This window comes from Antechinus flavipes, chromosome 5, assembly GCF_016432865.1.
Source record: "Antechinus flavipes isolate AdamAnt ecotype Samford, QLD, Australia chromosome 5, AdamAnt_v2, whole genome shotgun sequence".
Classification (NCBI taxonomy): Eukaryota; Metazoa; Chordata; class Mammalia; order Dasyuromorphia; family Dasyuridae; genus Antechinus; species Antechinus flavipes.
Window position 1 is genome coordinate 209612503 of NC_067402.1, and position 16216 is coordinate 209628718.

The 16216-nt window shown below is 35.4% G+C and overlaps 1 protein-coding gene across 1 annotated transcript in view; it reads left to right on the forward strand.

Moving 5' to 3' along the window:
* The first annotated feature begins 1282 nt into the window (after positions 1 to 1282).
* Positions 1283 to 16216, forward strand: part of WIF1 (WNT inhibitory factor 1) — a 112663-nt gene continuing 97729 nt past the window's right edge. The window contains exons 1-2 of the mRNA XM_051963718.1: positions 1283 to 2360; positions 2768 to 2907. Of these exons, the coding sequence (XP_051819678.1) occupies positions 2213 to 2360; positions 2768 to 2907 (288 nt within the window). The 5' untranslated portion in view covers positions 1283 to 2212. The remainder of the gene's footprint in view (positions 2361 to 2767; positions 2908 to 16216) is intronic.

Here is a 16216-nt window from a genome sequence, read left to right on the forward strand (position 1 = left end):
AGAAAAGTAAGAGTAGGGTATTTCTCCTGGGGCCCTGCATACCCCACTACAATCCTGAAAACACCTGTGGTTTGGATGCAGTTTTTGTTCTAAACTTTAAGGTTTCAGTACTGTTGAGTTATTCATGTTCTCTCTCCAAGTCCATTAAAGCCCAAGTAAATTGAAAATTTTTCATGATTTCTGGGCATTTAGTATAGTTGGGTATATATATATATTAGAACTCAGGGATGTAGTTCTAGATTTAGAGAAAATTTTCAGGCAGCTCAGGTTTTATATGAAACGTTTAAAACAAAAATCATCAACAAATGTGAAACTGCTGCTAAGAGCAGTATATGATCTTGAGCAAGTCATGGTTTCACCTTTCCTCAATTGTATAATAAAAGGATTGGGATACATCAGAAGTTCTTCACTTGATCCCCTGAAAAAATGTTTTAAAATATTTTGATAATTGAATTTTAATATAATTGGCTTCCATTTTTTATTTGTACACATAAAAAAAAAAAATTGCTCTGAGAAGGGACCTTCCAGACTTCCAAAGAGCTCCATGTCTCACAAAAAAGTTAAGAACTCATGACTTGATTTTTGAAGTCCCTATCAACTCTTTACATATGATTCTATGATTGGTTGTGGATTGGCTGTGGAGGTCTAGTTGACTCCATACTGCTTTTCCTACATAGGCAGAGACTCAGCTTTAAAATAGGTGATATCTAGAGTTTTATCTGAAAGGAGCCTTAGAGGCAATGGTATCTAAATCCTTCCTTTTACAGTGGAGGAAACTGAGGTCCATTTAGTACTGGACTGTCCTAGTTAAGAGTTGAGAGGGTGTGCTTGTATTACACCATGGGGATGGACAGTAGTTGTAGATGAAATCTTTGTAAATAGCTTTTGCTGCTCTTGTGTAGGCAGAAGAATGTGCTGGGAGATGTTGTGGGATGTGAATATATGGCTTTAAAAGTATGAATGGGAGAACCCAGTGGATTTTTGTATTGTTCCTTGTAGAATTTTTGCACCTCACAAATTTTGGTTCTCATCTTATTATTTAACCCTTTTCGTTTGCTTCTCCCCTTCTCCCAATTCTTCACTGGAAAGAGTCAAGAAGTGGAACAGTCAGTCCCAGGGTCCGAGCTCTCTGGGGTAAGGGGGTGGGACCTTCTTACTCGATGAGACTGGGACCATAAAGAACACTTGTTCCTTAGCATTCATGCCTACAGCCTCCAAACAACACAGTTCTGGCTTCTCGGGGGGCGGCAGATTCTTCTTTCTCTTGTGTCCCTTCCCGATCAGCTAGACTTTACAGAGCGAACTTGGCTCTTGGCACTCTGCTGCATTTGGTCCGTGCCCAACTTTGCAGCTCTCATGAGCCACCTAGAAGGTGCTAAAACAGTTGCCGGAGCCCTGGCCTGGGCTTCAGCCTCCCCCTGGCATCTCACTCCGAGACACTGACTAACGTAGCTTTCCCAGAATCACAGCGAGAGCTCTGTCTCTCTATCTCTGATTTTCTCTGTGTATCTCTCTTTTTCTGTCTCTGTCTCTCTGAATCGTCTCTATTTCCCTCCTTGTTTGACTGATGGTCGCTCTCTAGCCCTGTCCGCCTCTTTTTGTTTGTCTGTTTATAATTCTTTTTCCTATCCTCTTTCTTTCTTTCCCTGTCTCTGTCTTGGTCTATAGCTCTTCTTCTTTTTTTCTTTTCTTTTTTTTTCTATTTCTGCTTTCTGATTCCTCGTTTTTGTCTTTTTCTCTGTCTTTCTCCACCTCTTTCCCTTTTTCTGTCTTTCTGTTTCTTTTTGACTCTGTCACTCTGTTTCTGTCTCTTTCTCCCTTCCCTCCCTGTTCCTATTTCCTTATCTATTCCTTTCATCCCTCTCTCCCTTCCTTTCCCGTACTGTCTTGCTTCTCTCAGATTTTCTGCCCAGAGGTTGTTTTTTTTTCACTCTCCTTTTTCCAGTCCCTCCTCCTCTCTTTCCCCCTTTCTTCCTCTCGCCCCCTCCTCTTCCCTCACCCTCCTCCCTCTCTCGCTAGCTCATATCCTTGCTTTTTCAGAAGCCAAGAGAGGCCAAAAGACAGGCTGAGCGGTGTAAGGAGGAACAGCCGGGGTAGAGGGAGTAGGAGAGCGAAAGCAGCAGGGAACAAGCTCCAGCGGGTGGGGCAGAGGCGAGAGTTTTCGTGCGGCCAGAGTTTCGTGAAGTACCAACAATAAATTCTGCTGACCAGCATGGCCAGGAAAAGCTTCCTCTCCTCACTTATAGTGCGACTCTGCAGCATCCTCCCGTGGCTTTTTGTCCTACAGACTGAAGCTGGGCCACAGCAAGAAGACAGTTTGTACATGTGGATTGATGCTCACCAAGCAAGAGTTCTCATAGGTAAGATCACCCTTTACCTTTCCTACTTTAGTTAAACAGGGAGGGTCTTGGCCACTGACATGTCTTTATAACAAGACCGTCTTTAAATAAAGGCTTTCAAAATCACCTTTGAAAAACTCTTTAAATTCCAGTTTTATAAACCCAAACGAACTTCCCTGAACATGTTTCTTAATTACGTTCTATCTCACGTTTCTAGGTATCCTAGATGATGTCTAACAGCATTGTTTTCATTCACCTTCTTGTAAATTTACCCCTTAATTCTCACTCCCACTCTTGTTCCATGTACTTGAATGGTCTTCTCTTTAGCTTTGCTGCTTCCTAAGAAATAGATAAGAAAGGCAGGTGTTTCTGGAAATATATGACCTCCTTCTTGCAAGTTCACACATTTTAGTTGTTTTCTAAAACAGGTTTCGAAGAGGACATTCTGATTGTTTCAGAGGGGAAAATGGCCCCATTCACTCATGATTTCAGAAAAGCTCAACAGAGAATGCCAGCTATTCCTGTTAATATTCATTCCATGAATTTTACCTGGCAAGCCACAGGGAAAGTAAGTACTGATAATTTCTAAAGGCTGTGAAATGTTGTCTTTTAGGAGTTTCATTGCCTTCAATGAAACAGAAATAATATTGTAAAATACCTAGTATGATCGTTTTAGAAAACTGTAATCAGTAAATTATTTTCTCACATGATTTTCTTGTGAATATTTAAAAGACAAGATTCCTTGTTTTTAGAATTATCAATCATATAAATTCAGAATTATAACAAAAGTAATGCAAATTATGTCCAGGAACACAATGTATGTCTAGGATGCATTATCAGTTAGTAGTTGCTAATATGACTTTGGTGTTTGTTTGTTTTTAAACTGATTCCTTAACATTAAATTTTAGAGGAATAATCAATGCTACCAACTTTTCATATGGACTAAATAATGCTGCATTATTTAACTTTAAGCAAAATTCCAACGTTTACCATGTACAATTTAAACTGCATGAATGGAGGCAGTAATTTTCATGTTATGTAATTTATGTGAAGATGATGTGATATATGATATAATACATTGATAGATTACATTTCACCTAAAAGCAAACTTGCCAAAAATCTCAGATGAGGATGAAAATATGAATATTAGTGGGAGGACCAATTGATTTTAAAATTACTACTTTAAATAATTTTGTATCACAATGGAAAAACAACATGGTTTATTCGTATGACAAATCATAGTATTTTCTTCTCAGTATCACATTTATCTTTCTCTGTCTGGTTTATGGATAAATATCCATCAACAATTGAATTAGACATCAATGCCTTAATTTTAGTAAAGTAAGTGGGGATGGTAAAGGCTTACAATGTGTTGATTACATGTCTTTGTATAATCAAAGAATTGGCATTAGAAATGTGAAATAAGTAATACTTTATTAATTTGTAAAATATTAGTCTATTATTCACAGTAATGATAACATTTCTCTCTTCAGCTTAAATTCTAAAGTTACAAAAATAACCATTTTTATCCAGTGTTGTGCATTTCCTAGGATGACAACTCTTATATGAGAAACATTTTCAGTTTAATTGCTTTATAAAAGCACAGGTATGATCATTTTGGCTCTGCCCTCTTCAAGTTTGCTTTTTTTAAAAAAAACTGCTTAAATTTATAATATCTTTTCGTCTTCTATTGTATTCAGACTACAAATAACACATTTTAGTTGCAATGTAACTGTCTTCTCTTTTACTATATTGAACCCTATTCTCCTTACTTTTATTATTGTTTCTTCATACCTTACAAGAAAAAAAAAACATTTTATTGAAGTATTGAGAATGTTAGACCTGTTATTTCATTGAGGTAAGAGAAACACAAATATGGAAACTATCTACAAATGGAAATCTGAATAATTGAAACAAGTTGGCCAATTTCCCTTCTCTATGTTCTAATTCTTTTACCTAAAATCTTTTGAAAGTTAGTAACAACATCTCAGTATTAATATTATAGTTTGCTTTAAAAAATAAATTGGACCTATCATGTTACTGCTTCATAATTTAAATAAAAGGTAGCTTGAATAACACCTCAAGAATGGATGAGAACCCTTGAAGAAGCAGACAAAAATAACCAATCGAATTTTTGGTTGAGATCCAACCTTCTAAATAGGGAATTTTTGAGTAAAAGCTGAAATGTTATCTTTTCCTTCCTTAATGTATTTTAGGCATTGCAAGAATTTGTGGACTTTAGGTGATCAATTGAATATAAACAGGTTAGGCTATTATTTAATCTCAAAACTGGTACTTTTTTGTTAGTCTGTGAAGCTGGAATAGAAAAAAAAAAGAGTAGTATTTGAGTCAGCATTTTGTTTTTCTTCAATACTTTGTTTATATCCAAAATGTTTAGATGTGTTGATATTTTAATCCAGGGATTATTAGCTCAAATATTAAATTATTTCATTGTCTTTGCTGAAATCAGGCTTCTATGGTTAAATGGATTGAAGTTTTTCTTTATCATTCCACAACAAGCTGATAAAAATAGATTAACAGGATCATAGAAATTAGAATTAGAAGTCACATCAAAGATCATGTCTTCCAACTTCTTTTTACTGGTGAGGAAACTGAGTGCAGAAAGTTTAAGAGCACAGTTATTAAGTAGTATTAAGATGTATTAAAAAAATACATCTTTTCCTACTGTACCACAATACCTCATCTGTCATCTGGATAAAATACCAAATGACCAGAGGTTCCTAAATATCCCAAATATGAAATTATATCGATTAAATTTCAGTAAATGAAATCACATAATTTCAGTATTGGGAAGGAACACTATACTATACTTTTTTCTTTAAAAGGTTCATTGGAATGACACATATTTTTCAATATATTTTTTATATTTTTCAATTACAGGTAAAAATATTTTAACATTTATTTTTTAAAACTTAAGTTCAAATTCTCTCTCTCCTTGAAAAGGCAAGCAATTTTATATTGATTATTCATGTGAACCAAAATATAATAGAATAACAATTTAATGAAAGGAAAATAGTATCTTGAATATTGATTGGTTATTTATAAATCATCTTTGATTGAGCTTATATGACACCAAGCTAACCATTCAGTAAACAACAATTTATTAAATACACCCTATGAGTAAAGCACTTTGCTTAGCATAGAGGGAGATACAAAGATAATTAGGACATAGTATTAATTTTCATATTCATTAAAGATTTAAAAAAAGTTCTGAAGTCATGCAGGTGTTTTGTCCAAATGATGCTGAATATTAAGATGTTCCCAGAAAGCAACAAAAAATCTGGAAGATTAGATGATTTTTTTTCAATCTTTTTAACTAAATGTTTTGGTATTACATAGGCAAAATCACAGAAAGAATACTTATTGTATGACACTATTATCTTCTTTTTTACTTAAGAACTAGTTTAGTAACTTTTAAAATGCATTTGAGGAAAAAAATCAGATTTTAAGAGTTAACAGTTATGCAATGTTCTCTCTATGCGATCAATTTCATAAGGGTCTTAACTATGTCCTAAGTGTGTAGCTGAATAAATTTTTGATATCATTTTGTTTTTCCTGATTGCACATTAGTGATCCAGCTCTCCCACTTACTATCTGTTTGATTTTGGAAAAGTCACTTACCTCCTGTAGCCTTAAGATTTCTCAGGGGTTGGATTAGGAGATCAGTGAGTTTATTTCTATGAACATGAGCTTGGTCAGACTTCAGGAGATAGTGGAGGATAGAACAGCCTGGCATACTATGGTCCATGAGATCATTAAGAGTCTGACACTATCTGAATACAGATTTAAGCATTCACTATTTCTCTCTCTCTATCTCTCTTTTTTAAACTTAACTTTTCTTGAGGATTTTTATTTTTATTAGGGTGGGATATCTATGATTTCTTTCACAACTTGACTTTTATAGAAATGTTTTGCATAACTTCATATGTGGTTTCTTAATTGTGAGTGGGAATAAGGGAGAGAACCAAGAACTCAAAAATGTTAAAAAACAAAGTAAACATTTTTTTTTTGTTGTTGTTTTGAATGTAACTGGGGGAAAATATGAAATAAATAGAATTAATGTTTTTTAAACAGTCTGACACTACTGAACAATAACAAAACTTTCCTTCTCACTATAATCTATGATATTATAATTCAATCAATGAATTAAAGTAAGCAAATAAATAATTTTTGTGGGGAGAGTTTAAATAATCTCCAAAGAGTTCATTAATATATATCTCTTTATCACTTGCTAATTCTCTCTAAGCCTCCTTAAAACCCTTAAATACCTCTGCTAACTAAAAATGTCTCACCTTTGTCTCTGAAAACTTAGTTTCCAGTAACACAACAACTTGTTTGCACTCTTAGCAATTCTTTTCTCTCATCCATAATTCCTTTTCCCATGAGATTTTAAGTTGGAGGAGCATTTTTACTGATGGATATCTTTAACTTTTTAATGAGTGATATCATGGCAGAGGTAAAGGGATGGGGAAGTGGATAATGGACCTCTGGGTCAAGAGGATCTGGATTCAAATTCTGCTTCTGACATAGACTGATTATGTAACCTAGGCAGTTGGGTGATATAGTGATAGAGTGCTAACCCTTAAGTGAGGAAGTTCAAATTTGACCACAGACACTTACTAGCTATGTGATCCTGGGCAAGTCACTTAACCCTGTTTGCCTCAGTTTCCTCACCTGTAAAATGCCTAAAGAAGGAAATCACAAACCATTCCAGTATCATTGCCAAGAAAACTCTGTATGGTGTTATGAAGAATCAGACATGACTGAAACGACTGCCCAATAGTAAATCCTGATCTTTCAGTGTTCCTGGCAATTCTCAAAGGTTAGATCTTTCAAAATAGATCTGCATCTGAACTGGTAGAGGGAGATTCTTTATGGGTTGCTGCCTAAATCAATAAAATCAAAGGTCCCATTTTTAAAAACTATAATTCATTTTAGCATTTTGTAAGGGTTTGTCAGAAATAATTTAGAACCATAGATTTAAAGCTAGAAAGAGCTTTAATACCATTGAATTTAATCCCATTATTTTAGATGAGAAAACAAAGGCACAGAAAGTTTTTAATGACTTATGTAGGATCACACAGCTAGCCAATGACTAAAGGAAGATTTGAATTTAGGTCATCCTCTCTTTCAGTTCAACACTCTATTCAATACTACCTCAACTTGCTTTGCCTCCACACATTCTTAAGACATATATCAAGATAGGACTATATCTTAAGCTAGGAGACCTGTTTGGATGCCTAGTATCCCTCATTTGATATATATTTTTTCTTTTCCTATACCTTTGACGAATTTATCAATAAAGGGAACTCTGAATATAGAAACTTTCTGCATCAATACATGCTCATTTGCTACTTGAGTCTCAGAGGTGTTTGAGGGTATTGAGTGGAGAAGTTACTTGCTCAAAATCACAGAGCTAATCTGTAGGAATTGAAGCAGGTTTTTCCTGGCTAGAAGATTAGCCTTCCATCCATTTTGCCAGGTCATCTCTCTTAAGCCTACACTAGAAAACAGCTGATCATATTATCTTAAAAACAATCTACCTATATATATGTATATCAACATGAGACCATTGCTGCTTGTTTCTATATTTGTTTGTTACTTGACAAAATATTAATTTTCCATAATGTAAATTTGGCCTTTATTTTGAATTAAATGTTTTTTCATTAATATAGGGAATTCCCAGCAAGTTAATTCTTTTTATCACTATAGATCAGTACCTGTTCTGCAACTAACAGTTTTAGATTTGTATTAATTGGGCTACTGAGAATGTGAGCTTTTTGCATATACAGATTGTTTCACTTATTTAATTTATACCCACAGCATCTTGAGCAGCAAGGTTTACAATGAACAGAGCACTGGATTTGGAGTCAGGAAGACTCATCTCCCTGACTTCAAATCTAGCCTCCCATATTTGCAAATTTTGTGTCCTTGGGCATGTCACTTAACCCTGCTTGCCTTAGTTTCCTCATCTAAAAATGAACCGGAAAAACACATGACAAACCCAAGAAAACCCCAAATGGGCTTCCAAAAAGCTGACTGCAACTGAAATGACTGAGCAGTAACATGCACAGCACTTAGCACAATGCCTGACACATTGCAGATGCATAGCCGGTAGGCATCAAAGGTATGACTTGAACCTAGTTCCTACTGCTTTTGAGCTGACTCTAGCCTCTACCCCATGCTGGGTTTAATATTTTTTTAAAAATATCCTTTTCCTCACACAGGATGATATTCCTGTTGCTAGTTCAGTGAAGCTTTTTTTTTTTTTTTGAGTTGCTTTTTTAAAAATTGACCCATGGGCTCATGTGGAATTATCTGCATTCTTTAAAATGAGTTTTTTTTCAAAGTGAAGATGAACCTTTTATTATTATTATTACTATTAAGGTAATTGACCATAGTTAGGGCTGAAATCTGTGCTCATGGAACAGGTTTTTTTCTTCTACATGCATATTAACTGGCCCATATTGAGATCAAACCTATAACCTGGGTCTTGTTCTCTTTGGACAAGTACAATAACACATATCCAGAGCTTAGCATAAGCTTTTGTGATATTCATGTATTGTTCATACATCTTTATAACCACTAGAAGTCAGTGGTGTTATTTCATCTGTTCAATTGCAAAATGTTCCAAAACCAAAATTGAGATATTTTGCAAGGGATGTGGGACGAGGAAAAAGGAAAATATTTTGTTTCTGCCTAAAGGGTTTTATTGTAGGACCTTGTACTCTGAAGAACAGACACAAATGTGTGCTCATTGGTCTACAAAATGTTTAATAACCAGCTTCCTGGAAATGTAGGACACACCTTTTAATTTAATCTGCAATATTAAGATTTTCCCTTTTTTTCTTCAAGCCTAGACAAGGAACAAAACAACAAATCAAGCCCTGATTTGTAATGTTTGTTGGTCCTAAGATTTAAGATTGAAAATCTAATCATTGGTCTCCAGAGATAGTCCAAACTGGTTCTAGAACATCTCTACATTAGTATGTTCTAGAGTCCTTTAAAAAAAATTGACCCTCTCATTTCATTGGTGTCAGATGGGCACTTGCTTTGCAACTTACATTCTTGTGTGGTTGTCTGGCTAAGTGACTTATTGTCTTTTAGTTGTTTCAATCATATCTAACATTTTCTGACCCCATTTGGGATTTTCTTGGCAAAGATACTGAAGGGGTTTGCCATTTCCTTCTCCAGATCATTTTACAGAAGAAGAAATTAAAGTAAATACAGTTAAGTGACTTGGCTAAGGTCACACAGCTAGGAAGCATCTAAGGCTCTATGTACTTACTGCCTCACCTTATGGTCCAGAGTCATACATGTGAGATAAAACTTGGACCCAGGTCTTACTGATTCAATCATCTTTCTTTTCATGCACCAAGCTGTTTTTCATCTTATTCTTCTGCATTATTAATAACAACACAACAATATTTGAAGGATTGGGAACAGACTTTATGTTTTCATCAAAATGGGCAAATCTTCAGTCACATTCTAATCACTCACCATGTTGGAATCTTGGAGCCACTGACCCCAGAATTGATCTTGTGATTCTTCTTTCCATTTTTTATTGTCTAAAGAGCTAGGCTACTGGGCTGATTCCATTACATTTTTGTTTTCCTGAATAGCCAGTAATTTGTGGTCCTATGGGAACCACTTTGTGAGTTGGGCTGTTCCTCTCTGGCCTTTCTACATGACTCACCCTTCAGCTTTTCACACCTGCTTCTAGTAAATAAAATTAATTTGATTGGCAATTTCAAAGTGTTGGACAATGGGAAGTGGCCTCTAGCTGGATTCAGAGGATATGACTCTCAATTTTGGCTCTTTAACTGACTTGCTGGCTTTGTATGATTTGGGGCAAGCCATTTAGTTCCTCTGAAACTCGGTTTCCTCATCTTTAAAGTGAGAATCTTAGACTGGATGAACTCTAAGTTCTAAATATAAGTGTAAGAATTTTTGAACTAGTAACTATAATCAGAAATAAGGAAATGTCTAATATGAGAAGAACTAAAGAGTACTGAAAGCTGTGCACATCTTTCAAAATAAATCTACTCCTTAACACCCAAACTGAATTTCATCACAAAGTAAACTAAAACAAATGTATGAGAAAAGAAATTTGAATCAGATCCTCTTACTGAAATCTAGGCTCTTTTTTTTTTTTTGATCAAAAATGTTTATATGGTCACTCTGTTAAATGATTACTATATAATCAGCCATTTTCACATTCATACATTCTGGTGGTCTCAAAACTTGAGTCTTTTTGGGCCCTGAAGCAACTGTTCAGTGTTGTATAACAGCTTCAGTTCACTCAGGTTTGCAGCCTTCAGTCACTCCAAGAGGTCCCATTGATCTGGGTGAGCTGGGGAGATTTATATTGAAATATTTTCTTCTTCCTTGCCCCCATGCCTTTGACAAAATCAAATCAAAGGCACAGAGAATGAATTTTAATTTAAGTGTACTTCCCCTTAATCTTCAAAGGAAATGCTTACCACTGTTAAACACCTCATTCCATCTCTGAAGTTATGGTAACACTTATGATTTTTTAAGTCCCATAATGGGTACTGCTCACATTTTTCCTTAATGGAGTTATGATTGTTTTGGAAGTTCCAGACCAAGCTGCATACCTTTGCACTCCTGGGATTTACAGTAGTATCTTTACTGTAGTTTTCTGTCACCAAACAGAGGAAATACCTCATTTTCTGACCTCTGTACCACAGTTTCAAAGTGGGAATGTGGATATGTTTACATACTGTGGGCATGAATTTTTTTTTTAAGGAGGTTCTCATATCAAAAGCACAGCCTAAAACCTTTAATATTTAGATTCTGTTCTGCTGTGGTATTTTGCATCGTGGTGTTGTAGACATGCCACTGGGGATCAAAGAGTATTGCTGTGGAGATCCCACTTCATTGAGGAAAGCAGGCATGTGCCAGCCATCTGTTGTATCTGCTGATAGAAAACAGTTTCTAGAACCTTTGCCAGAGGAAAAAAAAAAAAAGAAAGGACTTTATTGCTTAGAGGAGATGAGTTACAAGGCACCTTGTAAGCTACATCTGGTTCCATAGTAATTTACATGGGATAAATGTAAACTACATTATTGCTTCTTTAAGTAGTGGTGTAAAGTTATGGTAAATAAATCCTTCATTGGCATCCATGGGTGTTTGTTCTTATATTTTTTTCTGTTGGTCGCTTGCAGAGTTGAAACGGAGAACTGTTGTGCATTATACTGAAAATATCTCACAGGAGAATTTGGTGTTTGATGCATTAGAATCCGTATTAAAAAGGAGAGGTGTGGTGATTTGAAAACATCTGGGATTAAAGGAGTATTCTGAAAATATAGAGGGAGGAAATGAAGAAATAAGGGCCGTCATTGAATCTTTTAGGCAGTTTGACAATTAGTAAAACACAGTCTTTCTAGTCTAAAAGAGGGAGTGGACAGTCAAGCGATGTCTCCCCCTGAATGCCAATGTGGCACTTGTCCCTCCCCTTTCTGTCCTTGATCCTACTCCTTTGCCTTGTTTCTGGGAACTTCATTCACCATTCAACAAACAATCCCCCCCCTCCCTGCCTCTCTCATCTGTCCTTCTCTTCTCCAACTTCCATCTTCAATCTCATATTATTCTTTCTTTTTCTTCTTCCTGTAAATGTGCTCAGATCTCTTGTGTCCTCAAAGCAAACCTTATGTTGATCTTGCTACCCTCTCAAATTCTTCCTCTTCTTCACACTTCTAGAAAGAGTAACCTCTGCTGATTGTAGGTATTATTTTCCTATCCACTAACTCTTCATCCTCTGCAGTTCACTTGGGTTCTTATCACCCCACTCTAAGAGCTATCTCCCAAGTCACTATTGACTTATTTGTCAAATTCAAGAGCATTGAACTCTTAGTCTTCTCTGATTTTTTTTTCTGTGTCCTGTGACACTATTGATCACTTTCTACTATTTATTACTTCAAACCTAATGCATAGGCATGGCGGCATTAAATCCATCCATCTTAAACTCAGAAATGGCTTTTCGAACTTGATTTATACACTGTATCTGGGATGCTTTTTCAGACTTCAAAAAGCAGCATTTCAAAGTTTGTAAGCAGAATCATTATGCCTCAGTACAGAGAAGGTTTGCTAAGACTCACCAGAATAATACATCTTAAAGAGGCAATGACAATATAAAACATTTTTATGGATATAGAGGAGAAAGATGAGTTAAAGTTGTCTGAGTCACCACATATAAGAGAGATGGAAGTAAAATGAATACTTAACAATTTTTGTCACTACATCTCTATAATATTTTGCAGTCCGCGTGCTTTCACCAGTTGCTTGAGGCTGTAAGAGCTAATATGCACTTATCTACTCATGTAGCAGATATGAAGATTTGTAAATGTGCCCTGACCTTGTCTATGCTAGGATATTGTTATTAGGCAGAAAACTTAATAATCATCCTCTTTTCCATTATTAACAAATGTTTGAATTTCTAATATGATAAATATCGATAGCTGTAACCCACATAAACAGCAGGTTTTTTAGAGAAGTCCTTAATATTTAAAAATTCAGGGGGATCTTGAAAATAAAAAAGTATGAGAACTGATATATATGTGTGTATTTGTGTTATGTGTGTATATATGTATATATCTATCATATCTCTATATCCACACATTCATCCATCCATCCCAGCCATCTTTCTTTCTTTTTTTCTTCCTTCCTTCATTCTTTTCTCTTCCTTCCTTCCTTCCTTCCTTCCTTCCTTCTTCCTTCCTTCCTTCCTTCCTTCCTTCCTTCCATCTTTCCTTCCTTTTTTCTTCCTTTCTATCTATCTATCTATCTATCTATGATAACTTATAGCCTAGAGAGGACAATAAGATCGGAAAAAAATGTTTTGGAAAACATGTTTGACTTAGGAAGAATTTTATACCTTAATTCCTGAGGGGCCCCACAATAGAATAGCCCAAAAAAGGGCTAGGATCTGCTGTCAATCTAGGACAGAATGCCATAGTGCACCAAGGAATGTACAGGCAAGAGGTCATAATCATTGATTAAAGAAAGGACATGAGTACCAAGAAAACAGAGGACAAGGCCTATGTCAGAGTCTAGAGTTCAGGATGAAGTCAAAGGCCAGACAAGACACAGAATATAAGTAGAAAGATTAGAGAAGATGTCCAAGGTACATTATAGAGGGAAAGTGTAACCATGATTTAGAAAGCAGGGTATTTGTTCAGAGGCCACAGGGAGTCAAGGTCAGAAGCATAGTCCAAGCATCTGAATAGAGTGTCAACTTTCAAGGTTTTAAATTGAGCATTAAGAAATAAAGTCTGCATCCCTTAGCAAAATAAAGTCAAAATGATGGTTTGGGCATAAAGAATGATACTATAAACAAATTAGGAGAGCAAGGGATAACTTACTTATCCAGTCTTTGGAGAAGGGAGAAATTTATGACCAAAGAAAAACTAGAGAACATTATTAAAGGCAAAATGAACAATTTTGATTACATTAAATTAAAAATTGCACAAACCAACAGAAACAAGATTAAAATGGAAGTACAATGCTGAGAAAAAAATTTTACAGCCAGTGTTTCATTTTTAGATATATAAAAAATTGTGTCAAATTTATAAGAATATAAGTCATTCCCCAATTCCCCAATGGTTAAAGGATATGACAATTTTCAGATGACAAGATTAAAGCCACCTATAGTTATATGAAAAAATTCTCTAAATCATTACTGAATAGAGAAGTGTAAATTATAACAACTTTGAGGTATCATCTCACACTTCTCAGATTGATTAAGATGGCAGGAAAAGATTTTGATAAATGTCAAAGGGCAAAACTGGGACCCTCATTCATTATTGTGTGGAGTTGTGAAATAATCTAACCTTTCTGGAGAGCAATCTGGAACTATGCCACAGGGCTATAAGACTGTGCATACCCTTTCACCTAGCAGGACCACTACTGGTTTTGTATCCCAAGGAAGTCATAATGGAGGGAAAAGGACCCATATGTGCAAAAAATGTTTGTAGCAGCTCTTTTTGTGGTAGCAAAGAAATGAAAAAGGAGTGGATGCCCCTCAATTGGGAAATGGCTGAACCAGTCATGAGATATGAAGATAATGGAATATTATTGTTCTATAAAAAATGATGAACAAGCTGATTATAGAAAGCCCTGGAAAGATTTATATGAACTGATGCCGAGTGAAACAAGCAGCATTAGGACAACATTGTACACAATAATAGCAAGAATGTGCGATAATCAACTATTAAAAAACCATGATTTTTTAAAATAACTTTTTATTGATAGAACCCATGCCAGGGTAATTTTTTACAGCATTATCCCTTGCATTCACCTCTGTTCCAATTTTTCCCCTCCCTCTTTCCACCCCCTCCCCCAGATGGCAAGCAGTCCTTTACATGTTGAATAGGTTACAGTATATCCTGGATACAATATACGTGTGCAGAACCGAACAGTTTTCTTGTTGCACAGGGAGAATTGAATTCAGAAGGTATAAATAATCCGGGAAGAAAAACAAAAATGCAAACAGTTTATATTCATCTCCCAGTGTTCTTTCTTTGGGTGTAGCTGCTTCTGCCCATCTTTGATCAATTGAAACTGAGATCTCTTTATCGAAGAAATCCACTTCCATCAAAAACATCCTCAAAATCATTGTTGAGTATCATTGTTGAGGTATATAATGCTCATCTCACTTAGCATCAGTTCATGTAAGTCTCACCAGTCCTCTCTGTATTCTTCCTGCTGGTCATTCCTTATAGAACAATAATATTTCATAACATTCATATACCACAATTTACCCAACCATTCTCCAATTGATGGGCATCCATTCATTTTCCAGCTTCTAGCCACTACAAACAGGGCTGCCACAAACATTTTGGCACATACAGGTCCCTTTCCTTCTTTAGTATCTCTTTGGGGTATAAGCCCAGTAGAAACACTGCTGGATCAAAGGGTATGCACAGTTTGATAACTTTTTGAGCATAGTTCCAAATTGCTCTCCAGAATGGCTGGATGTATTCACAATTCCACCAGCAATGTATCAGTGTCCCTGTTTTCCCACATCCCCTCCAACATTCCACATTATCTTTCCCTGTCATTCTAGCCAATCTGACAGGTGTGTAATGGTATCTCAGAGTTGTCTTAATTTGTATTTCTCTGATTAATAATGATTTCGAGCATATTTTCAGATGTCTATAAATAGTTTCAATTTCTTCATCTGAGAATTGTCTGAAAAACATGATTCTTTTCAGTGGTTCAGTGATCCAAAGCAATCCCAATAGACTTTGTACAGAAAGTGCCATTTGCATCCGGAAAAAGAACAATGGAGATTGAATATAAATCAACGCATGCGATGTTCACTTCTTTTTTCTGTTTTTTTTTTAATCTCTTTATGGTTTTTCTCTTTTGTTTTAATTTTTCTCTCCCAACATGATTCATAAAGCAATGTGTATTAAAAATAAATAAATTTTTAAGAAGTAAAAAAAAAAGGAACGAAGTCTAGACTTGGACTGTTGGGGTCAAAGTACAAATGGGCAGGTTCTATTCTTAATTGCATTCTCAATGGCAAAGTAGGGGAGGCAAGAGAGAAGAGAATCTGGAACTCAAAGTTTTAAAAATAAAATTTAAAAATTGTTTTTACATATAACTGGTATGTGGGGGGGAATAAGATACTAAAAACAAAATTTAAAATTAAAATTAAAAAAATGTACAAGTTCACATAAAGCACAATCAGGTCTTACTGTTGATCTATAAATCAGGGCTATTTGTTCTTTGTCATGTCTTGATTTTAACCAGCCTTCTTGTCATGGGTTGACAAGATGAGCAGACAAGAGTTTTGTAGGGGGAAAGAAGTAAATATTTATTTAACACTG